At 31.5% G+C, this 25,300-nt stretch overlaps 1 protein-coding gene across 1 annotated transcript in view; it reads right to left on the bottom strand.

Moving 5' to 3' along the window:
- Trhde (thyrotropin releasing hormone degrading enzyme) overlaps positions 1 to 25,300 on the bottom strand; it is a 373,678-nt gene that overhangs the window by 69,156 nt on the left and 279,222 nt on the right. The window contains exons 8-12 of the mRNA XM_063255150.1: positions 16,701 to 16,766; positions 15,931 to 16,118; positions 10,979 to 11,067; positions 5,056 to 5,189; positions 4,897 to 4,952 (exon numbers count right to left, since the gene is read on the bottom strand). Coding sequence (XP_063111220.1) covers positions 4,897 to 4,952; positions 5,056 to 5,189; positions 10,979 to 11,067; positions 15,931 to 16,118; positions 16,701 to 16,766 — 533 coding nt within the window. The remainder of the gene's footprint in view (positions 1 to 4,896; positions 4,953 to 5,055; positions 5,190 to 10,978; positions 11,068 to 15,930; positions 16,119 to 16,700; positions 16,767 to 25,300) is intronic.

The raw sequence follows: 25,300 nt of genomic DNA, 5'->3' as shown, positions 1-25,300 counted from the left end.
ACTGACTAGGCAATAAGAATTGAGGAGGTGAGTAAAATCAAATAACATTAAAAGAAACATGGAACACTTTCAAAGCTTCATAAAGGCAAGGCCTTCTATGTGACACAGAACCAGGAAAACCAGAAAGCTATAAAAGGAATTACTTGACACATAAATGAAAAACTTTTAAATGAAGTATAGCACAAAGAGAAAAAAAAAACTGGCATATTGTTGAGATAAAATATTATAAAATTGTTGTTACCAAATGGATTATTACCCTAATACTTCTAAAACACATAACATAGGAAAAATTCCTTTGTTTACATTTCTATTAGTTTTTTTAATTTTCTTTTTGTAAAGCATAGCAAATGGGCACAAAAGATTGCTGCTAGTCAATTTTCTGTTGCTGAAACAAGGCATCTAAGAAAATCAATTTAAAAGGAAGAAACATGTATTTTAGTTCATGGATGCAGAGCTCCACTGCCTCTGGCTGTATAATTTTGAGCCTGTAGCATGACAGAACATCACGGCAGAGAGCATGTGGGACAGCAGGTCCTCCATCCCCTGGTGACGAGAAAGCGAAAGGGACCAGGGTGCCATCAACTGCACAGTATGCCTCTAAAGTTCTGCTTCCTCCAACCCCAGTCACTTTCTAATGCTTTCATATCTCTTAACAGCACTATCACTCCGGGACCAAGTCTTCAGTATGTGAGCCTTCAGGAACAATCCAGGTCCCAACTATAACAGATGTACAACTTCATTTAATCAGCAGTGAACAACTTTCAAAACTTGTGTTAACTAAAAACTTGTCAAAATCTAAAATACTTACACTATTTATTAAAATGAAGAACTGGAAGAAAGTGCAATACCTCATGTAGGGTTGATGAAACTTTAAATTAATAAGGCTTTTTGATGCAATTTCTAATTTTCATTTAAAATCCTATATGCTTAACCCAAAGTTGCATTACAAGAATCCTATCTATAGAATAAGCATATGCATAGCATAAAATAGCTCCAGTATAATCACTGCAGGATAATCTTGATTATAATTAAAAACTAGAAACAACAGAAATAATGCATTTCTGTGCACATTTGAGAAAGTTAAATTCTATGGAAATATACAGTAAAATAACAGGATGGGTACATACCAAATACTAAAACTGTTAACTACAAAGGGATAAATACTGGCAGAAAACATAGGGAATGAAAAAGGACTTGAAATTGTCTTTCTCTCTTTCATTTTTTTGTTTTGTTTTATTCACTGGGTGTCCTTCTTTATTAAAAAATTTTACAGTTGCAATGTACACCTTTATTTTTCATATATTTAAAAAAAGTTTAAAAAGAATGCTAAATTACAGTTTCTTAATTGCATAAAAATAATGTCATGAAAGATTATAATTTGATAAATTAATAATTTAGTAATTAATTATCAATTCATATTATTAATTCTGTATGAAACACACATATCAACACAGACCTTTATCAAAAGACTGTATATTAATAAAAGACGAGACAACATAGAGCCATCCAGATCATGCAAAAGCAATCAGAAACCCAGGAAAGTAAGTGGGGAGCAGTCAGGTGACGCTAGCTATAGCAGTGACCCACATAATATCACCTTACTTTTACTGGAACCACATATGAGGCTGTAGTGGGGAAGGGAAAAATAAATAATACATATTTTTTCCTTTTTAAGTGAATGATGATAGTCTGACCAGAAAACGAAGATAGTATGAAAAGAAACTTCGTGTAATGGAAAAATCACTTTGGTTTGAAATTGATTCTGCCATCCCACTCTTTGGTCTGACATCCCTCCCTGCTAGCCCCCCACAAGCAAGCCCGTCAAAGCTGCATAGCTGAACTAAGTGGAGAAAATCCCTTACTCTCCATATCGCTGTTATAAAACAGAAATAGTAACCTCTCTCATTCAACAAGTTCACAAAGATTAAGGGAGATAATCAACAATAGTACCTGGTGTACGTTTTAATATTTATTTTTTAAATTTTTATTTTTATTGTATTTAAATTTAATGTTTTGTGGTACCAACAATTGAACTTATTACCTTCACACTGAGCTAAATTCTCAGAATTTTTTATTTTTTTTAAACCAAGATTGCACTGAATCACCAAGCGGCCCAGCCTAAGCCTAACCTTCAAGTGCGCTGGATTACAGGAATGCACTACCATGTCAGGCGACTTGTTATTTTTAAAAAGCTAAGAAACGTTTCATGAGGGCATCAGACAGCAGTGTACTTGAGATGGATATGCAGAGATAAGGGACTTCTGGAGCATGCCCCAAACTCCCCCCAGCTCTTGGTAGAAAGTAACCTGCAGGGCTGCAAGTCCACGTTGGGTCAAACATTGTTGTAAAGAATGAATGCTCCCCTCACCTATATTCTGATTTATCACTTATATCAATAATGTAGCAAATCATCCTTATCCTTCCTTGTCCTTCCTCTGTCCCCTGCATAAATTTTGGCACAGATGTCATTCTTTTGTCCTTTATCCTTGCTCTCTGGTTCTATCAATAAAAAGCCACAGAAACTTCAGTCCAGGTCTGTCGTTATAGGACTCTCTCACTCCGAGGAGTCTCAGTTAAGGTTAAGGGCAATCCTTCCGGACTTTGACTCCAAGTAATCTCTCATCCTTTGCACAGGGGCATAGTTGGGAACAGTGACAGTGTCTAATGTGCTCAAGAAATTAGCAAAGGTTTGAAATAGATTGAATAGCAAAATTCTAAAATATTTGCTGGAATACAATGAAATACAACTAACAGTTAATTGAGATAAGCGCAAGTTATTTGTGTGAAAAAAGTTAATTTTATATTCATTTTTCTAGCTTAATAATAAAATTATTTCACAAGCAGTAGATAAATTGGAAATGTATATTCAATAAGATTTGCCTATTTTTCTGATAAATGTATAAAAATGGTTTTATGTATTTTAAACTTTTAAGTCTACCAAAAGTAGGTTTTCTTTTGCATTATTCTCTAAACAACATAGCATAACAACCATTAACACATCATTTACAATTTATTAGGTATCATAATCTGAGAAGGATTTAAAGAACACAAGAGAATATGTTCAGGTTATATGCAAATACTATACCATTTTATATGAAGATCTCAAGTACCCACAGATTATGGAATCCATAGGAGGTCCTGAGACCAATCTATACAGATACAGAGCTACATCCTATGTGAAACTTAACAGTTCTGGATCAGTCAAGTATTTTGTATACTAGTAATAACTATCATTTCTTTTCCTGCCTTTTCTGTTAGTTCAAAACCCTTTCTTTTTGGTACCTAATATCTCTCGCTTTATTTTCTCCTTCATTTTATTAGATTAAATATACTTTATGTTTCTGGGGTCTCTTAGCTGCTAAGCAGAAATAATTTTTCTGTTATATCTCATACTTTCTTAACAGGCCTCCATCTACCTCTTGTTCCTAAATTTTTGCTCAATAAGATGGTACTACGGTATGGAAGTGCCCTCATTTATTACAGCTACATTTAACTGATATGATTCCACTAGGAACTTCCTCACTGATAAATTGTCCTTAGATGTGCCATAGAGTAACCTGGCAAATTTGTGCCAGCAAAACAGTGTGTCCAGACAGGCTGATGCAATGACAATGGTGTCACTCAAGAAGGAGAAACAAAATAGTAATGGTTTTACAGCTCTACTGGCAAAAAAAAAGAAGGTCAATATTAAAACTTTGTTTTCTTTAATAGAAAAAAAAAGTTTCTTCTTTACCCTGTTTTATATGTATTCTTTCCTATAAATTATACATAGCTACAAAATCAGTTTCTTTTATTGGTCCCAGATTTTGACTTTATTTTTTAAAATAATTATCAAGTCTCCTACATGTGAGTTCATTAGTTTTGATAGATTAGAATACTACAGGGATGGCTGGGTGTTTAGTTCAGTGGCTTAAACACCTTCCTGGCAAGCATGAGGTCATGAGTTCAGTCCCTGGTACTTCTACAGGGAATGGCATATTTTTTTAACATATGGGATAGAATTGAGATTTGATTGAATACATAAATTTTAAAAGCAGTTTCAGGTCTGATGAATGGAACTATGCCTATAGCCCACATAAATTGTGTGTTCATGTCAGATATAACTAAATAATTTTACACAAATGTCTTAGGAGAAATGCGATAGATTATGATAATCAGGTAAATACAGAGAAATCCCCATGTCTAATTCTAGTGCATAAGATTAGATTATTAAAATTAAAACTATCTGGATTTGAAAGATTAAACAGTATTAAAAGGTTGAGTTCATTTCACTATTTAATCTCTAAAGCTAGTAAATAAATTGAATATATGGTCATCATTTCATATGATGACTGCTCAAAGGAACAACTGGTTTTAACATTATAAATCAAATTGTGAAACTAACTCAAATGTTGCTATAACTAATACAACTTAAACCTTCTGCTATAAGATTGATATATATTTTTTTCCAGCACAGTTGTACCCTGTGGAATATTTGTCTTGCCAGATGAGCTTTTCATAATGAATCACATTCAAAAACCATCAAAAAATGATATACTGACATATGTCAGGAAAAATATTGCTGATGCTTGAAGGTATTTTCCATCAAATGTTCAGTATGGCACAATGGTCATTTTGTAATTCATTAAAGAAACTGGGAAGAGCTTATTAACCTCCAGAGTGTTAAAATGAACTTGCAGTGAAACTGATCAAGTTTCTCCTGTGTCAGAAATACTTCATGGATATTATTGATCAAGAGCCTGGGACACTGAGTACAATTGACATCTAAAAACAAAGATCATGAGGTAGAAATTATTTTTTAAAAAATTCTTAAATTCAAAATCAATATGCTGCTTAGCATGACAGAGGAAATCTTGGTGGTGTAAGTTTTTATTATGGATCCACAGGAAAACGTACCTGGCCAGGCTGAAGGCATCGTCAATCAAACCTGCACGGTTACTGACAGAAAGAACCTAGGCAGCCAATCAGGAGGGAAAAGAAAGGAATCCTTTAGGATTAAGATGACAGGTGTTCAGATATAAAAGCAGATAGTTGATGAGCAAATCTAGACTATACCTCATGGTTCCTGATTAACTGATCAATTAATAATCTCCAATTCCTTAGGTCATAGTTGACTCTAAAGTAGCCAGTTTGATTGATGTTCCCCAGAAGCCAGCTTCCTTTGTCCAAGGAAGTTACTCTGTGATGCTCTGCAAACAGTATTTTGAGGGTAGATTTTAATTTTTAAGGCTTAAAATAGAATTATGTATGCTTTATTAATATCAGATGTAACAATAATTAAATGACAAAGCCTTCATAAATATCTAATTAAAACTTATTCTTTAATCACTTAGATCTAGAAATGCCTGAAATAAAATTTAGTTTTGTTGTTGTTATCTCAATTAATTATTTTCATATAAATAATATGTTTTGTTCTTCACAAAACCTCCATTACATAAACATAATTTTATTCATCAAAATAAATATAACCTGGAGATATGCCACAATATCCATGTGACTTTTAATTAGATTGCATGCTATGTGTGACTAGAATAAAAGAAACAATTTTAGGCACATATTTTACTTACTATATTCACTAGGAAATTGATTAAACCAATAGAGCTCAATTACTTGAAAGTTGATGTTGTTACTTACCTTTTTTCTCATGCTTTCTTAGAAATATTAATGAATAATGGACTTTCAAACATCGATAACATTGGAAAAAGTAAACCTCATTTGTTCAAGACACTAATATTTTCACACAGAATTAGAAACAAAGGTAAACTTTGTTTATTCATATCACTTCAAAAAATGGTAACTTATGTTCATCAGGGAATTTAATTAAGAGAAACCAGTAAAAACAATGTGTGTGTGTGTTTGTGTGTGTGTGTGTGTGTGTGTGTGTCCTTCAAATAAGGTACAGTGAGATAAATTTATTCTCTAGTGAGCTTTTAGTGATTCTTGAGAGCCAAGGTCCAAAATTATAATGATATTTTTGTTATCTTAAGAATTCATGCTTCATAGACTTTTCAATATGGAGTTGACTTAAACTTCACATGCACACACATACACACAAACTGACATGCATGCAAATTACATACAAAAGAACATACCAGAATATTCCAATTTCTAAAATGACTCAGAACCATAAAATGTACCACAGAACCCATGTACCTCAAAGCTGAGTAGTGAACATACATCTAATTCTTACTCGATGATCAAGAATTTTACTCATCAGAATTCAAAATAGAAAACAATATTCACTTTCATTTCTCTGAAGGACTGAATTAACAAAGGTCTCTCTGTCTCTCTGTCTTTCTGTCTCTGTCTCTCCTCTCTTTCTTTCTCTCTCTCTCTCTCTCTCTCTCTCTCTCTGTCTCTCTCTCTCCTACTCCAATTCCTGCCTCTTTCTCTCTCAACTGGAGGCTACACAACAAAAGATTATGCCAGAAAATCTGTTGAGTAGACATTAATGATTACTTTAGGCCTGAAATAAGATGAATTAATTAATCTGATGAATGTTACAAATTAGTCATTTCAAAATCTTCAGCAAAACAAAATGTACCTAAACCCAAAAGTACACTGAATAAAAAAATCTAATCTTTAGTGTTTCAAGTATCATTCAACTTCTTGCAACCGTTATAAATTGTGTCCACTGGAGCAGATAGAAAAAGAGGCTCAGACATGTTAATCAAATTAATGAAGAATGTTAGACATTTCTCTAAAATGAAAACTGGCTTCTCAAGTCTCTGAAGCTTTATAAATACATATAGTTTTCAAAATTTAATGTGATTATTCATAAACTGCTTTAAGAAATGTAGAAGGTCACCCCAACTTTACAGATATAACAATGACAAGAAATAGCTAATAAGAAAATATGGAATTTTAAAAAACTAAAAAAAGACTTAAAAGAAGAGACTGTAATTAATCATGTCTGAATTCAGGGGAAAAGTAGTTAAAACAGAATATTTTTTCTCTTGAGTAGCCCTAATTGCCTTTAAGTATAGTAAGCTTTTTTTTAAAAAATCACTATGATTGATTCATCAAATTAGATAATTTTCATTTCATAAGTGTTACAATGTTAAAGCATCAAGTTTAATAAATGAGAATGATTTAAATTTTTACATATTTGAAGTATTTATGGATTTCAATAATATTGTCTTTTTAAAAGTGGTTTCTTGTGTACATTTTAGAATGTTGCAATAATTTAAGATCTATGTGACACACAGCTCTGGTTTTTTCAATTTTTTCCATTTAAAATCTGAAAGGTAGAATACAGTCAAGTTGGAATTCACATGTATATTAAAACATGAAAAAATCCTGTAGCTACTTTACTGCTTAACTAATAGGAGAAAGACAGACATCTATTGCTATAATTACTTGATTATTAAATTTACAACTAAAACCTGAAGGTTATTACTTTTCATGAATACATTTATACCTTTGTTACAAATTAGATCTTTGGAGAAATGATTCTCTGAAAGATTTTGTAATAGATTTTTAAATATCTTTTCAGGTCTAGTTAATTATATCCCTAAAATGTTCTTCAAATTATCTAATGGCAAGCAATGAATTTTAAAGAGATCTTTTCCAATAGCCTAATGAGGTACAGTGTATGATGAGTATCATAATTAAACAGTAAGAAGTTATATTTTGAGTATTGGTAATAATAATTAAAATTTATATTTATGTACAAAATGCCCCAAAACTCAGACCACATCTAGGATAGAACTTTTTGTATTTTACAATACATTATATGTTTTACTTTTTTAGAATAAAAAAGGAAATGAGAATCATATCTCTATCCAATATTTTCTAGTTGTAGAAAAATTATATTTTTTGTTAGAAAGGGTTAAAATATGAGACTCAATCAGGGATAACAACAAATAGGGATTCTGTCACTAGAGTTTTGAAATAAAATGGTATAATCCTTTCTGGAGATTATAAATAAATATGTACATGTGTCCAAAAATATCATGTTGAATGACTGATAGAAACTGGTAGATCTGCAAAGCAATGTATCAAAGGATTAAATTCTCACATTGTGTGCATTTGTGTATATTCCTGTGTGTGTTGCGTGTATCTGTGTTATCATGGGAGGGTATACAAGAGAAAAACAAGATTCCTAAAGTCAGCTCTTCAACAAACTAATGAAAAGATACTCTGCTTATGTCTCAAGCCTTAATTCCTCACTTATAAAAGATGAAGACACTGGTCATTTTAAAGTTTACGAATCTCAGATGAGTCGGTATTTGAGGAAAGTGTTAAAACATTATGCTTATTTTAATGACTGTGTAATTTTCATGGTCAGTTAATTTTATTATGAATCTTTCCTAATATCTGGTATTAAAATTATTTTCCTCAATTTTCCATTAATCAAATAGTCATTGAGGATGCAAGTAACTACATTGATTTGTTGGTATTTTATAGCAAAAATGAAACAAAATTTTCAACTTTCCTTTAAAAGTAATAATGGGTTTAACAGTTGTTTTTAATCTACAATATGCCTTACCTTGGAATTCACTATTCATCCAATGTGCTTTAAAGAAATGAATTGCCAACAACATACGATGATTTAAATCAAGTTTATATTGTGCCTTGAAATCTCTTGAGATCAAACCTTTATTACTACTGATGGTGCAAATGATTAGAAATATCGATCTTGTTAATATGATTGACTATGTAATTTCTCCTTATATAAAATGATAAAAATTGACCAGGATATTTTATTTATGTTTTCATGAAAAAACAATTTTCATTGATATTAATTTACTATATTTTGAACAAGAACAGACATGGTGACTTACAATTATAAGTCATCAGAATGAAATACATCCAGAAAATACTGAGCACAATTAGAATGGAATTGAAAAAGCAAAAGAAGGTAATCTCTCTTTTATGTTCCTCTGGAAACTTTCTAACATATTTTTAGAAACATTTTAGCAGGCATTTATTTAACATAGGCATTCCACCAAAAGCTTCAACATTCATCGATGACAATGTTTATAAGAAACAAAGACTCTGCAGTGAGTTAATGTGAAATGATAGATTATGCCATTATACACATTGTATAACTTTTGGCTAGGGAAGTGTGGCACTCCTGTCATAGACTATGCCAATAACATCATTTAGAATTATATACATTGTAAATTACACAGTTGTGTTTAACAAACACAGGCATGATCAATATTTAAGACTAATATATATGGTTTAAACCAACACATTATTATTTTGCCTGGATACAAAAAATTTCTCATGTAGCAATCAATGCTGATGGGTCTGGGAAAGTCATGACACAATTTTTGATTTTATGTGGTATAAGAGGATACCATGAAAAATTAGTTAGAGGAAATGAACTTGGAAAATGCATGCAACAGAAATCAAAGAAATATTGGTTTAATCCTGACAGTTGATCAGCATCTTAACACTTATCTGGTTTTTCCCCTTTTTTATTCTATCTTCCTGGGGAAAACATTTCACCTGATTTGTAGAAACTTATTCTCATCATCTGTGATCTCCCAAAGAAGAGTGATTTCAGTCTAATATTTGTAGCATTACAATAACAACTCATGAATTCATAAAAGTTTCATTTCATTAAAAATTATTTAGATAAAATAACTATATAAGGGGAAAAGAGAAGTGTACAGAAAAATAATACAGGTATTGTGAGTCCTGGATTTATAAATGCTAAATCCAAGGAATAAAAAGAATAGATTATTTCTACTTAAAAGGAAAAGTGCTAGTAAATGTTAAAGTATTCCAGTACATCATTACATTACATATACATGTCTTTCATACAGTGTATATAAGTGAAAATACAGTTTGATAATAGATGACTAAGTATTAAAACACAATAACAAAATCCATTGGAATTATATATTTATAATTCTAGAAACTAAAATAGATTTTACTTTACTTTTCCTTGTGTCATTGCATGTATTTTGTATTAGTAAGACTCTCAGAAGTAAAGTATTTATTTATATCTTATCTTATTTAAAAAATAAGGTGTAGTCATTGAAATTTATGTAACAGGGCCAGGGATTTAGCTCAGCAGAAGAAGCACCTACCTGGCAAATGTAAGTTTGTGAGTCTGTTCCCAGGTACCAATAAATAAATAGATAAACAAATAAACTTATGTAACAGTAATTAACAGTATATGAGATCTCCTTTGTATTAGCAAGACTGAGGGGAATAAAAATATTTATATCTCATCTTATTTAAAAATTAAGATATGTAGTCATTTAAATTGATTAACAGTAATTAACAGTATATGTGATAGGCACAAGAAAACATAAAGACACAATTGATCATCTAAATTTAAATCAAATCTTACATAAAAAATGATAACTGGAGTTTTTTCCGACTCAATGGGAATAAAAGGGACCCATTTCACACTCTACTATGAAGGATATAGATTGGATTCAAGAAAGAGCTTTTCTGAACTAAAATAGGTCACTGTCTTTTCTGAGGATATTTAGAATGAGCATAGAATCTCATCACTCTCTGCTCCCCTCTGACCCATGTAGGATATGATTCAATGACCTAAATGCCTCCCCTCCTGGCCCTGTAATTATCTAATTTCAAGGGAAATATTGCCTCTCACATCTTTCAAAGAGACAACCTAGTCTAAAAAAAAAAAACAGCAAAAGTATGGTGTTAAAAATGAAGTTTGTTTCTTATTTCACAGATTGTTGCACCAGGAGTTATGATTAAACTTAATGCAAGTTAGGACTATAAAAATATACAATTAAAATGGTGAGATCATTACTACAAATACTTATTTTCTCTTACCATAAAATAAAACAAATAAATTTAATAATTACACAGACCAATTAGAAGTTATACTAAACTATCTCTAATTTTGTAGAAATGGTTGCTATTCTATTTTCTCTTTATAGTTTGTCTTTATTCACATTTTACAAAAGCTGAAAGCAGAGGTTAAGTTGCTAGGCAATTACTAGAAACCAAATAGTTCCTCAGGGGAGAATATATATTTTACCTGATTTGTTAGACACCCAAATAATTGCTTCTGAAGACACATGGCTTCTATTTCCTACCACAATAGTTAATGGAATCTGCCACAGGTAACTGCAAGATAAGAGAGGAGCTTTAAGTGTAAAAACATCTATATCAAAGAAATAACAAAAATATGTAACATTTCCTAAGCAATTGCTATGTAATTTCATTATTTTCCTCAGGAAAACAAATAAAAAAGCAAACAAATAAATCAACAAATGAATCCCAGTTGCACAAGCAAAGAATAAGAAGATGAATTTACTCTTTCACTGCCACCCAGAAGACTTGGCCTCTAAATTTTAATTTCAGTACAGAAATGCAATTGTTAACAAAATATTTCATATTAAAAACATAAATGCATTTGTATTTTGGAAATAAAAGTAAGAAATCTTTAACCATGACCCACACTATATTTTGATTAATATCTGAAGTGGATTCCTTCTCACTTTGTTTTATATTAGATTCATATATTTAAGTGATCTCATGCATTTATCTTCTAACGTTAGACTGTGAAGTTAACTATTAACATATTTTATGGGAAGATTAATATGGCAAATATAAAGTTATTCATCAAATAACAAACAAAGAAGACAGTTATTCAGCTGTTCCTAAAATCCAGAACCATGCAAAGAAGTGTTAAAATATTGACCAAACATGTAAGGTCAATCATGAGTATCAACTATAGGAGAAAAGCATTTTCTTACCTTTTCATAGAATAAAAAGTGGGGTCTATAAGTCATATCAGCCCTATCTCTAACAAATACTGGATGACTTTACAGTCAGTTCAATGACTACACTTTGTTTCCTTCCTTAGGACTTCGCCAGGTTAATATAATCTTTTGTTGTATTGCTGTCTGCACTATAGGAAATCAAAGTACTATATTTAAGATTTGAAATTTTAAAATTTAATGAAAAAATACTTTTTTATAACAACCATGCAAAGACACTATGTTATACTACAGTGAACTCTGCACAATAATTTATTATTATAAATAAACAATTTATAGTCATCAAATCTATACTGATTCTTTAGATACCAGTTAGTGGAATGTAAAATCTTTAATAAGTACTTTGATATTCCTAATGTAGGATGGAGAATATATGGCAAATATCTAATGCTGCATTTGTTGTGAAGATGCATAACGTTAATACATTTTTAATAGTTGTTCCCTAAAAATAATGAATCTCAATAAAGTAATGAATCTCTTTAAATTAGAATGTCTCTCCCTCTGAGTCTGCTTCTGAAGTTATATTATATACTCAGTTCGGAAAAGTGTAGAAACAGGAGTCATTTAATAATTGTTGCTGAAAATTATTGTATGAACATAGATTAAAATAAATGGGATCAAATTGAGGTAAGAGAAAGATTAACATTATGAACTTAAATTTTTAGTATATATCTTCCACACGGAATTGGGTAGACTAAAATGTTCAGTCAAATAACTATTGGTTGAAGAGTAAAAATACATAATTGAGACTATTTTAAAATTATCAATGATAAGTGTGCTTTTTTTGTGTACCATGAGCAAAAATTGTGAAATACAGTTTGCACTTAATACAAACATAAAATTGTATGTAGTAGAGTTACATTTTTAAAAAATAAGTATACATAATGGTAAAATTGGCATGTTTTGATATTTGAGTTTTTTGAAAAAGTCTCTAAAGTCCAAAAACATATGTTCGTATAAATAACTGCCTATTAATTCCAATCAATATCATATACATAAAGACAACTCACTAAATGGCAGAAACTGTATCACCTAAATGGTCACATTTAGAAAAAGTGTTAACTGTTAAAGATTTTGAGATGCAAACTTATAATATGTTATTAAAACTCTTAAATTAGTTTCTATATTTTCCTTAAGAATGTTTTCAGCGCTTTATTTTGTATGCATGTGCACATTCAATCTACATGATAACAGAGACCATCAAGTATTCCAAGTAACTAATCATATCTGAATTGTTGCACTTATTGATATTTCACAAGTTATTTTTCACAATTTTTAAACAGTATTTGGTCAGTTCAAAATATCACTTGCAAATAAAAGAAATCATGACAATTATGCTGTTTTCTTGTCTTATAGAGTGTAGAAGCTATAAAACACAATGGAGTGAAGGAACCTAACACTGCAGTGTGTTTACTTAAAAAGAAACTTAAAAAAAAAAAACCTCATGAAATCAGATTGTATTTTACCCATTTGACTTAAATTTTAGTCATCTCATTTTAAGCACTAAAAAGATTTTAGAAATGTATTTCAAAAGACTAGGATTTTTTTCTTTATTAGTCTCTAGCACTCCCCTGTTATCAGTAATTTACATTACAGTAAAGCAACACTGTTCTAATGATTATATCATAGTAGAAAATAAGAGGTACATTGTTTAACTGGTGTGAGAAACTTTGTAAACATATAGTATCCATATTAATGAAGATGGCATAGATTTTGTGATAAACTCTTTAGAACTCGCACCCAATTGGGGTCAATAAGAGAAGGCAAGTATCACTATGGAGAGACATGTTCTCTTAGTACAAAACCCAAAAGCTCCTCAGTGTGTGAGTGGACATGAAACACTACAATACACAAAGAAAAAAAGGCCAACACATCCCAATTACAAAAACTCTAACACACAATTTACACTGCCACTTATCAACTAACTTTATGCAATTTTTATCTGCATAATTGTACCTGTATCTGTATAAAGATCTGTATCTGTATAATTGTATATGTATTAAGATCTTTCCTTTTTATTATATAATACAACTATTATGAATGAAAAATATAATTATTGAATACACTAAAATGTTTCAGGCATGTCACAGGGATGTTCCTATACACCCTAGAAAGACAAAGACAAAGGATTGATTATCTTGGCTCAGAACATAACTATAGCCTACAGGATTGTTACCATGGATAGGCAGAAGGTTTTCCTACATTAACTATTTGTATTGTGTAAAACAACATTAGCCTTAGAAAGGCAACATACAAAGACTGGAAATAATTACTGTAGTAATGAATCCTTGACCAGAGCATCACAGTAAGTTAAATGATCAATAATATAAAATTGAAATACTACATTTTAACTAAAAGCTCTATTATTTCTTAATATTTTTTTTTGTCTTTTTCATTTTTATCGGTACCAGGGATCAAACTCACGACTGCCTGCTTGCAAGGCAGGTGCTTATGCCACTGAGCTAAATCCCCAGCCCCCTAAAAGCTCTATTATTTCAAGATAAAACATGACTTTTGAGACTAACAGGACATCCTGTATCACATTTCTCTTAATATTTTATATGCAAAGTGCTCAGAGTTCAAATCATCTATATCATTTTATAATTCCATTAAATACAAAAGTCTGTAGACATTACATATGCTTTTGCAGCCTGGTAGATATTTTTCCTTTATAGAGTAATTCTCATGGCTGGTACATCTGATGTATCTTACAGATTGACAAAGCATTTTAGCTCAAAATGTATTCTGTCATCTGTGTGTCCTTTATGTTTTTCTGCATCCATGATGCTGGTGTCAGGCTGAGCATTCTCAAAGATCTGGCCTGAATCTCTCTCACTTTGCCACAGTCAAGCAGTTTTTATGTACTTCCTGGCAAGGCCAGGGTTGATGCTTAAGCATGTTTAGCCTGGGGCCAGACGGTGAATGATTAGAAGCAGCACTTGCCAGCTGTGGGGAATCCAGGCTGGGTAGAGAATCAGTGACAGTCAGACCCTGACAGCAATGACAGTGTGGCAGGGTAAGATGGTATTACACAAATCCACCACTTGGATGGCAAGTCAGTGCTTTCAAATCTGTATATATTGTATAGATATATAATGTTTTATGTGTAGGATTTAAGCATGAATAAATGTTTTAGTCATATCTAAGATTTACGCATGTGCATGTATATTATGATTTATAATGCTGCTTTCCTAAATCAGAATCCAAAAGAAAACATTAATAAATGTTTCAATCACATCTCTATATATCCAAAGTCAGTAACAGCTGATTTGGAAACGATGTTTTTCTGTTTGAGAAAACGAAGTTATCTGTGTACTCTAACTCTTCTACCTACATACTGTGTTTGATAGTCAGAGTCCTAGTTTTCCATGGTAATACAAAATAGCACAAGGAACCTAATCCAATCAATTCATTTTACTTACTATACTTTTTAGCATAACCTCTCTCTCCCGGTTCACTTAGCTCAACCACTTATCAAAGCATCTTAGAAGAAATGAAACTGATTGACCTAATTCTACACACACTCTATCTCAGCCTTTACAATGTAACAAAAAATAGAAAATATGAAGTAAGAAAGAAAAAACCCAAGTGTTTAATTATTAGTAATTAAGAGTTTCAAAATCAAGATTCTACTTATAGTATCTGTTTAGTGATTTCAAGCACTAACTATACAAAAAAGAGAATATAGTGTGATGCCTAGCATTACACTTAAGATTATTTTAACATTACACCTAGATTATTTTAGGTATCTATTGAAAGTTCCTTTGACTAAGACATTTTTTAGTTTTAATTTTCTTAAAATTCTTTTTTCTGCATTGTTAGATTCTGTTCTCATTTGACTTGTAAATCTGACAGAAACACACCTTAAGTCTTGAATCTAACTCAAGAAATACTCATGTAGTTTTTTTTTTTTTGTTTGTTTTGTTTTTTTTTTGTAGATCACTATTATAACTTAAAATTATGTCTTCTGGAATAATGTGGTAAAGTGATAAATAATATAAAGGTGATAATTTTGAGAATTAAAATATATAGCAAATGGGAGTAAAGAAAAATCAACATGAAGTAATATAAATAAACATTACAAAATAAAAGTAAAAACATTTCATTTATAACATTTCAAAATTGTCTTATCAATACATTCTAAAATACTAAAAATGTGAATTAAAATAGAAAAACATTTTGTTCATGTAAATAAAGCGCATGGTACCTGTTATTTCGGAGTTCAAGTGCTTTAGTTTTAGCACTGATGTCATAAATAAAATGTTGTTGGGTAATTATTATTCTGTTTTCTGTTGTTGTATTTCCCATGATGGTTATAACAGGATAACCCATTTGCAGTGTCCACTGATCCATTACTTCTTGTATATTTATATATTTTCCATTTCTTTTTAAAGCCTTTAGAACCAAAATTGTATAAATTAGTTTTATAAACACCAGCAATGAGATAATTAACATTATGTATCTTTCATTTTTATCTTTCAATTTTCTAAAATATAAAAACATCTAAAATCAGGGAAGCAAACATAATATGCTGGTAAATTAATCTTTCCTGAAGTTAGCCATATTCATATATATGAAGGTTTTATTTAAAAGAATTACATAACAGAAAATAAAATAAATTTCATTGTTAAAACAAGAACTTGCAGGGTCATTTAACACCCTCATTATATTTATTATATAGAATAAAGATTCTTCAAAACATCTGTATTTTCTCCTTAACATGAATCTCTGATATTATATTAAATTTCAGAAGTATGATAATATTTGAAAGTAAATCAGACATCTTTTTAAATAATTTTAAATTTTAAATAATTTCAAATTCATTTTATTATATATCATATAAAGGACAAAACAAGAAAGCAATGTGATGAAAGCCAAAATACAAATTGTCAATTTTAATAATAATTAATAATGTCCTGAAATGTCGCTTCAGTTGTTCAACTTGACATTTTGATATTTGAATTTCCTATACATTACCTCTGATAACGTATTCCAGAGATCATTTCTGGCTGCATTGCCATATTTATGAATGGTTAGATAATCCTATAAAAATATGAAATTTGAATTACAATTCAAAGGTCAATAAATCACTAGTAAACACATTCTTCTCAATTCAATTAACCATTCTATGTGTTGCAAATGCATTAATAAAAAGCAAAGGTATGAATAAATCTCATCTAAAAATATTCCAAAGACATTTAACTATAGTATATTTCCAAATTAAGTCATCTAGCAATGTTAGTCTTTTAACAATGATTTTTAAAGCTATAATCTTTCTTATGATTTCCATGGTCAAAGATCTAACTGAACAAGCCAACCTTGGCCAATTTTAAAGAAAGTATTTCTATACAGAAATAGGGAGGATGAAATTTTTTTAGCCTTTTATATTGAATGACTGAAAAGAAATATATTTATTATGGCAAAAAGAAAAATATCCTTGGATAAAATATACTGTAGTAACAGGGATCACATTGTCAGAATAGCACTTTTATTCACAACTGTCTTCAATTCCCTGGTATCTCAGTAATGAAACGGTTATCTGTCACAAAAATGATAGTTATGCCAATGAATTTGAAATAAAAATTAGTTCTTTAAAGGAAACATAATTTCCTCAGTTTATTTAATATTTTTAGACCTAGGAGTTCCCTTTTCTAATTTTCTACCTTTACTGGTCAAATCTACACTTTCTGATTCATATGTTAGTCTCCTTTCTAACAAGTGTGGTTTTCTCCATTTTCAATGTGTTATTTATCACTACTTGGCAGTATTTTGTATGATTTCAAAGTGGAAGAATGAAGAGAAACTAGCTGTAAACTGTAAAGCAAACTCACCCCTCCTCTCTTTCATTTGAAATTATATTTTCTCTACAATATGTAAGTTGTAGACAAAAATTCTAATTTACATCAAAATACTAAAACTGAAAAAAAGTTGCTGACTCCTCTTAGTCCTTTATATAGAATGGGGTGATTAAAGTTAGGGAAGCAAATTTTCTGAAACATAAATTGTAGCACCTGTGACAGATTTGGTTTTTGCTGGCAATTCACAGCATAGACTATGGTAACCCCACTTACTCAGATGTCTCTAGATGCAATGTCCAACTCTAACTTAGCAACCACAAATTTAGCATCCTCCTCAGGTGTTATGAATAACTTTGTTAAAGAAAACCTTCAAATCCAATCTGCATCCCAATGAGGCATTTTTAACATAAACTCAGGGACCAGGATTCAACTTTTGAATTTATCTTTGTGATTTTTTAACACTTAAAGAATAAATTTGGGAAAAATAAGAATCATAAAGTTAGGTTTTTCTTTCATTTTTCCATAAGAAAAAGTGGTAAAATTAAAGCCATTTGCAATTGGGTTCTCTTTACAGCTAGTGCCATAGAAATAACACAAAATGGAAACAAATAAATACTATGAAATTCAATACAGAACTATCATTTATTTTTCTTTTCTGTCCTAAGGCAAATGATTTATGATATGAGTTGACAATGTTCCAATATTGATCAGCAGCTTGCGTTCTTGATGTCCTCCCCAGTTCATAATACCACTCAAACTTTTCTCTTTAAACAATTGAAATGGAAATGATCGATGTTTAAGAAGCAACTCCTAACTGGCTGCCTCAGTAGTCAGGGAAATTAGCACTTCTTAGCCTCACAACAGCCCTGACATTACAATGTTGTTAGAATTCCACACATGTCAACTTGTTTCAAGGTGTTTCCTTAACTGTTTTAGCATTTCTTAGGCACAAATGCATTCATATTTAAGTAAAGGAAATTCTGTTTTGTTTTTGCAGCATCACAAAGAAATATAAAAGGTACTGAGTATGTTTTTAAAGATTAATCATTCACTTCTCATAATGTAAGAGCTTTCACATTTATCACTTCATAAAAGTTGCGCAAATGGGTGGAAATGGTAAAGAAAACAGGTTACTGAGAACAACTACAAATACTGAGATGTGGTTTGCATTACAGAAATCTCTGTGACTAAAGTAGTAGGAATCTTGTTACAACTGCCATTTGGCACCATTAATTCAAACAAGGGTACGTGATGAATAAGATTATAAATTATTTTCAAACTTGTCAATGGATATGAATCTGAATAGAAATTTATGTTTATGATTTTGTGTTTGAAACTCAATCAACAGTAGACAGTATATAAAACAGAATGTTTTAATACCTTAAAACTTAAAAGTTAACTTAAAAGTTGTGAGTTTAATATAATTTAATTTAGGTATGTATTCCAGAAAATGTCTCATCATTATTGAAAAGGATCAGGCAAAGATGAACACTAGAACATTCTTATGTGACAAAAATAATGTAAACTCACTAAAAGTTAAAAGGTTATAAAGCAAGAATGTATTTTGATACATCTGCCTACGGAGAGGTGTGATGACAGGGTTTTCCTTTGTGTCTGTTTTCTCATCCGTAAGATAGGAATAATAAAAGTATTACTGCGTATATATGTGTGTGTGTGCATGTTAGAAAAGTAAAGAATGTCTAATACATTGTAAATATCTATAAACTGAGCTATTGTAATCATTTTTAATTATCTCATACTGTATACTGAGATAATTAAACTGAGGAGCAGAAAGGAAAATGTTACAAAGAACACAGCGCATGAAAACAGTGTTTGTCTCCTTCTTGGCATTGTGTAAGTTCCTATATATTTTATCCCATTCAGTTCACATCACAACATTAGAAGGTCAACAGTATCATCATCATTTAATGAACTTCAGACTAGCCCACATCCAAACCCCAAACCTGTGTACACAACTGCCTGCTCATATCCAAAAACCCAAAGATGCCATATACGTAAGAGTCACAACATCAGCTCCTTGTGGTGATGGCACCGGAAATGACCTTTCCATCCACCTCACCCACACAATCATCTTGATGCTCTTTTTTCCTTTTCACCTTCTGGACATGATTAGTGTTTATTTTCTCTCTTTTCTAGTATTGTGTTTGTATGATTATCATACTTTTTCTTTTGCCTATTAAAATTACATGCATATTTCAGGACTCAATTTTGATGCATTTTTCTAGGAATCGTTGCATATCATTCCAATCTATATTCAAATTCTAAGTGGAAAAACTTCGCATATTGAACTACATAAGAGCTTTTACCATACCATTACAATTGTGAATTTATTAGTCTGAATGTTCATATTCTCTATAAACTCCAAGATGGCAAGGAACCTTCCATACCATAAACATAGTATTGTTTAGCAGGCATATTTGTGCCAAGCCTATTATACAATAGATACTCAATATATGTGCTTGTAACCTTTCATTCTTTATACAGTATACCCCAATGTTAATAACTAACAAGATTGTAGACAAAGCTGATATTTTTTCTATGAGATTCCCCCTAAATCTTTCAATATAAAAATAGGGCATAGTTAATTACTTCAGTGTATAATTTAAAATGATTTATGTAATTGCATTTGAGATTACTAAAAATATGAATTATTGCATATAAAACCATTTTTGTTTAACTTCCTTTGACATGGTTCATAATGTTTCATGTGTAAAAATCAATGAGGCTAATAAAAACAATGAAAAAGGAAAAAGACTAATCTTTGGAAGCAAAAAGTGTATAATATTTTAAGATTTATATGAAAAAAACTGCAAGGTACGGTTGTGCATGCCTGTATTCCCAGCACTCTGGAAGCTGAGGCAGGAGGATCACTGCAAGTTCAATGCCAGATTGGGTTGAAATGCATAGTGAACTCTGTCTCAAAAAAAACAAATAATAATAACAATAATACTGATAATAATAATGGAATACTTAATCTTCTCAATGATTTCTTTAGGATGGAGGGTCTGAAAATTACTTCTTAAATTTTTTGTTCCTTGGGATATGGAGGAGTGGTTCAAGAAACTTTATGGACTGTTTTTTATGTGTAACAGCAAGTAGTGAAAATATTGAGAACAGAATAACTTTTAAAACATCAATGTTTTTCTGCCCTATTATAAATAGTTACCATAGGGCAACAGATGTTCTTTTCTAGGATTATTTGAATTCACCCTTATCTATATTTTACCTTTATCTTCATCTTCAGCCTGGACTAGATAGCAGCAAAATTTCCAAGCATCATACTTGGAGATGATTTGAACAAGGGAAAAAGAACTTCTGAAAATATCTTTCTGAAAACTAGGAATTCTCCCCTTCAAATCCTGCATTGAATTCATCCGCTACATTTTGTTTCTGTCAAGATTGCATCATGTGCCTTAGCAATCACATTACTACAACCAAAGCAGCACTGCTTTGGCTTTTATACAGTGTAAGACAAAGTCTTCTGAAGTAGGTAGCTCTTCCAAAAAGGGTGAAAACTTCCAATGTCAGAATGCTGCTAACAAGAAAGATGTGAATTTTGAAGTGGGCTCCCAAAAATGTCACTCTAAAGAAAAGGAAAAACAAGTTGGGGACTCAGGGACCCTAAGAAGCAGATGCTCTCTGCTATAGCACTATGTGGGAAATGCCAGAAAATTCAAGCATCGATTTTATTTTCCTATGTGACAAGAAGGCTGAAGGAAAGGTTTGAGATATTGTTGCTTTCTATCAAGAATAATTATACCTCCGAAGATCTGTAGTGAGCATTTGTCATGTTTTGGCTTTCCAGCATTTAAATGCCATTTGTAAAGGGACGATAACTCACCATGGAACGTGGGAGGACTCTGTCTCACACTATTGAAGGGCAGGAGACAAAATACTAAATAGTCTCTCTCTACTTTCCCTGGCAGCTAATGCATGAATATGTGTCCTGGCTTCAGATGTCCTTCCTAGGACTGTGAATTCTAAAAGAGGAATGCAAACGAGTAGTTACAAAATTATTTTCTGGGATGGTGCACTAAGGACTCTGACAGTGACAGTGGGGGCAGTGACTCAGTCAGCTACTCCTGGGGCATTACCTTGGGTAGATTTCTTAATTCTTGGAGCCTTGTACCACATGTTTTGTGAGTTTAATTCTACAATCTCCCTCATGAAGTTATGGAGTACTCTATATTTTTCCAATAAATTACTTTTTGCTTAATTCAGCCAGAGTTTTATTTTTCTGTTGCTTGCATCCAGATCTTTAACTGATAAAACACCCATGGTTAATATAAATAAAATAAATGAAGTCATTTCAACATTATTTTAATGATCTTTAATGAAAGAGAATAGAAACTATCTTTTATGACTTCTATAGAATAAAAATGAAACAACACCAAATTTTAGACTAGACTTTCATGGTATGGGGGGATGGAATATGTACTTTAAAGAAAAAAGAGGCAGACAAGGTGGGTAGAAAAAGAAAGGTCAAAACTAAGATGGGATGCAGAAAGCTCCACGATTAGGGTACACATAGATCAAAAACAGCTTAAAAAAAAGACTGAAGATTTCAGAGTACAGTTTCTAGAAGCCATAAGCTCTGTATTTAAATATGTATAAGTATGTGCATCATTACAGTTAGTTAATTGTAAAGGTATACATGAGCGACCAAAGTAGATTTAAAGTGCCAGATCAGAGTAATGGCATCCATGAGTTGGATAAAAGTCATTTGAAGCCGACCTCGGATGTTCTCACATACTTATATCTTCAGATACAGAGGCAAAAAATTGAAACAATCATGAGCAACCAACTAAAACAAAGAAATTAAATTGTTCTGATCAATAGAAAGTTAGAACATTATGTAAAATGAGCAGCAAAGGATTGGAAAAATATATGCAAAACTGAAGGCATATAAAGATTTTAAAAGACACAAATAATAAATTAAACACTTCTTTGTATTAAGTTATAGAAAGATTCCAAGAAGAAACTTTTGTAAAATAGGAAACAAAATTAATCTCAAACTTTTTCAAGTGCAGCAGTTTCAAGCCACCAAACACAGCTTTCAAAGGAGGAAGGAGATGAGGAGGCAACAGAAAAGGAAGATGAAGGGAGAAAGAAACAAGGGAAATAGAAAGAAAGAAAGAAAGAAAGAAAGAAAGAAAGAAAGAAAGAAAGAAAGAAAGAAAGAGAGAGAGAGAGACAAGGAGGGAGGGAGGGAAGAAAGGAGGGAGGGAGAGAAGAAAAAATATAGGGAGGAAAGAAAGGAAGAAAAGAAATTTAGGAAAGTAAGATATCTGAAGAGGTATAACAATAATTTAAAATTCAATTATCATAGCATGGTTTTCAAAATGTGTGTTTAAAGTTTCACTTAGAAGTTGTTTGTTTAAATATAGGAGTATTCAGTTATTTCTTTTGAAAAAAACATTTTGCATGTTTAACAATCCATTACCCCACTAAATGCATGTAATTTTTTAAAAATCAGAGTATTTTCATAAGAGGTCACCAAGTATAGCAGAAAATCAGAAAATTATATATCCAAATACCTTGACAGCATGTGAAAGTTTGGGTTTTTTTTTTCTTTTTGCTTACTTAAGTTATAGACAATGGCATATTTTTCACACCATTTCTGTTTTCAAATACCTTTTATGTAGTAATTATAGATCATGCCATCAATGCTCAACATATAGGCACATTACACAATTTACAGTAGGACCTGTACTCCATGCAGAGTGAATTGACAGGGTCTTCCAGTTGTCACTGCAATAATGTAATAGTCTAGAGGGATGTTTCAGGGAACTAAAATATCCCCATCTCTCACTTTTGTTGCTTGCCTGAAATACTGCTGTGACATAAAATGAATCTGTTGATGAAACTGAAGTTTGTGAATTGCTTTTTTTTTTTTTTTCAGAATGTCCTGATAAAGAGCTTTAACCACTACAAGCTCAGAAAAATCAGATAAATTATATCCTGGCTAGTAAAAATTCACTGAGTTTTATAAATCAAGATACCCACTGCTTCCAGAATGGTACACACAATTCCCTTTTCCGTTGCTTTTCTTACTTCTCTTCAGCCCTGGTGACCAATTGAGAAAAAAATATATACTTTATACTAGTATAGTTTTTTGAGAAAAACTAGCATATTTATTCATAGGAATTAGATAAGAATTCAGACTAATCCTTGTGAGTCTTAACATCTTGGCAAAGTTATTTTCTCTAAACCTTAACTTGAACAGAACAGTGTAGATAATATAGTATCTAATGAGAGTGCACGGAAAGATATAGAACAAATAAAGTTTCTGCCACATACAGGACCAAGGAAACTTTTGTTATTTTATCAGCAACCTCAATGCAAACAAATCCTACAGACAACATACATAGTTTCCAATCTTCCCTCTAAGGGAAACCAGAGGCCAAACAAGAAAAGCACAGGGCCTATCGTGAAGGGAAAAAATGCTGTTAAAAAACAAGAGTGAAAAGGGAAAGGAATGAAGGCAAGAAGAAGAGAGATGAGAAGAGAGAAGAAAGGAGAAAAGAGGACGAGAGGACAAGGAAAGGAGAGGAGAGTTTAGACTACTTTTCTACTTTTCCCAATCCCACCTCATTCATATTCACATACTCACCTTCACTCAAAACCACATTGAAAATCTAGAAATAATCAGAATGAATTTCCCTCATTACCCATTACCAGATCTCCAAATTTACAAGAAAGATGCTGATCTCTCCTTTCACCTCCTCAACAATCAACATACTAGAGATTCTCCAATATCACATCTATACTCCCAAGAATTTCTCTTTGCCACACTAAAATGGGTACAGTTATCTCTCATCTTTAAGAACAAAAATCTTTTCTAGTCCTTGATATGATTTAGATCTAAAATGTATTCCCCAACCTCATATGTTCAAAGGAAGGGTTTTGGAAGGTGAATAGATAATGGTGAATTATATTCATCAGTGGATTAGTTCATTATTAAGTTCATAGATAAATGTGCTGCCAAGAGTTGGTGCCCAGTCCAAATGGATAGGTCACTAGTGGTATGACATATAAGGGTGTATATATTCTTGTTCCCAGCTCCTTTTCCTCTCTGATTAAAACATCATATGTAAAAACTTTTCTTTCAACAGCCTCTTCCATCATATCATTTCTGCCATAGAGTTGGTTGATCATGTATGTACTAAATCCTCTAAAATTGTAAACCAAATAATCTTCTCCCTCTTTAAGTGTTTGATGTTGAGTATTTGTTCTCAGCAATAGGAAATTGACCAATAAGGAACATTAGTGCCAAGAAAGTGGGGTCATTGCTGTGACTGTACCTGATCATTTAGTTCAGAAGCATTTAGATATGGTTTGCAAAAAGAGTTTGGAAGATTTTGGAGATGCTAACTACAGAAGGCTCTGTACTGCAAAGTTAATAGGAATGTGTACATTGAAGCCAGGTTTGAGAAAGTTCAGTTAGTAAAAAGATTCCATGGGCAACTGGATTAGAGGTAATGTGTGTTACATTCTATTAAAGAACTTTTCTGTTTTGCCCATGTCCTAAGGTTTTGTGGGAGACTAAATTTAAAGATGGAAGACTAACCAACCTATCAGAAGAAATTTTTATGTTAGTCCTTGGCATGGTTACTGCTGGTTGCTTTTAATAAGATTTATAATGAGAATCAGGAGAAAAAGTAGAGCTAAAAGTTGTGAAAACTTTGCATCTGTGCATAAATAAAGTACATATAAATGTGGGACCAAGGAGAGAATGGTTGCCTTTAAAAGAAACCA

The sequence above is a fragment of the Cavia porcellus genome, unplaced genomic scaffold, assembly GCF_034190915.1.
Source record: "Cavia porcellus strain 051 isolate PalLab524CR breed Dunkin Hartley unplaced genomic scaffold, mCavPor4.1 scaffold_8, whole genome shotgun sequence".
Classification (NCBI taxonomy): Eukaryota; Metazoa; Chordata; class Mammalia; order Rodentia; family Caviidae; genus Cavia; species Cavia porcellus.
This window is presented reverse-complemented; position numbering and strand designations above follow the sequence as displayed.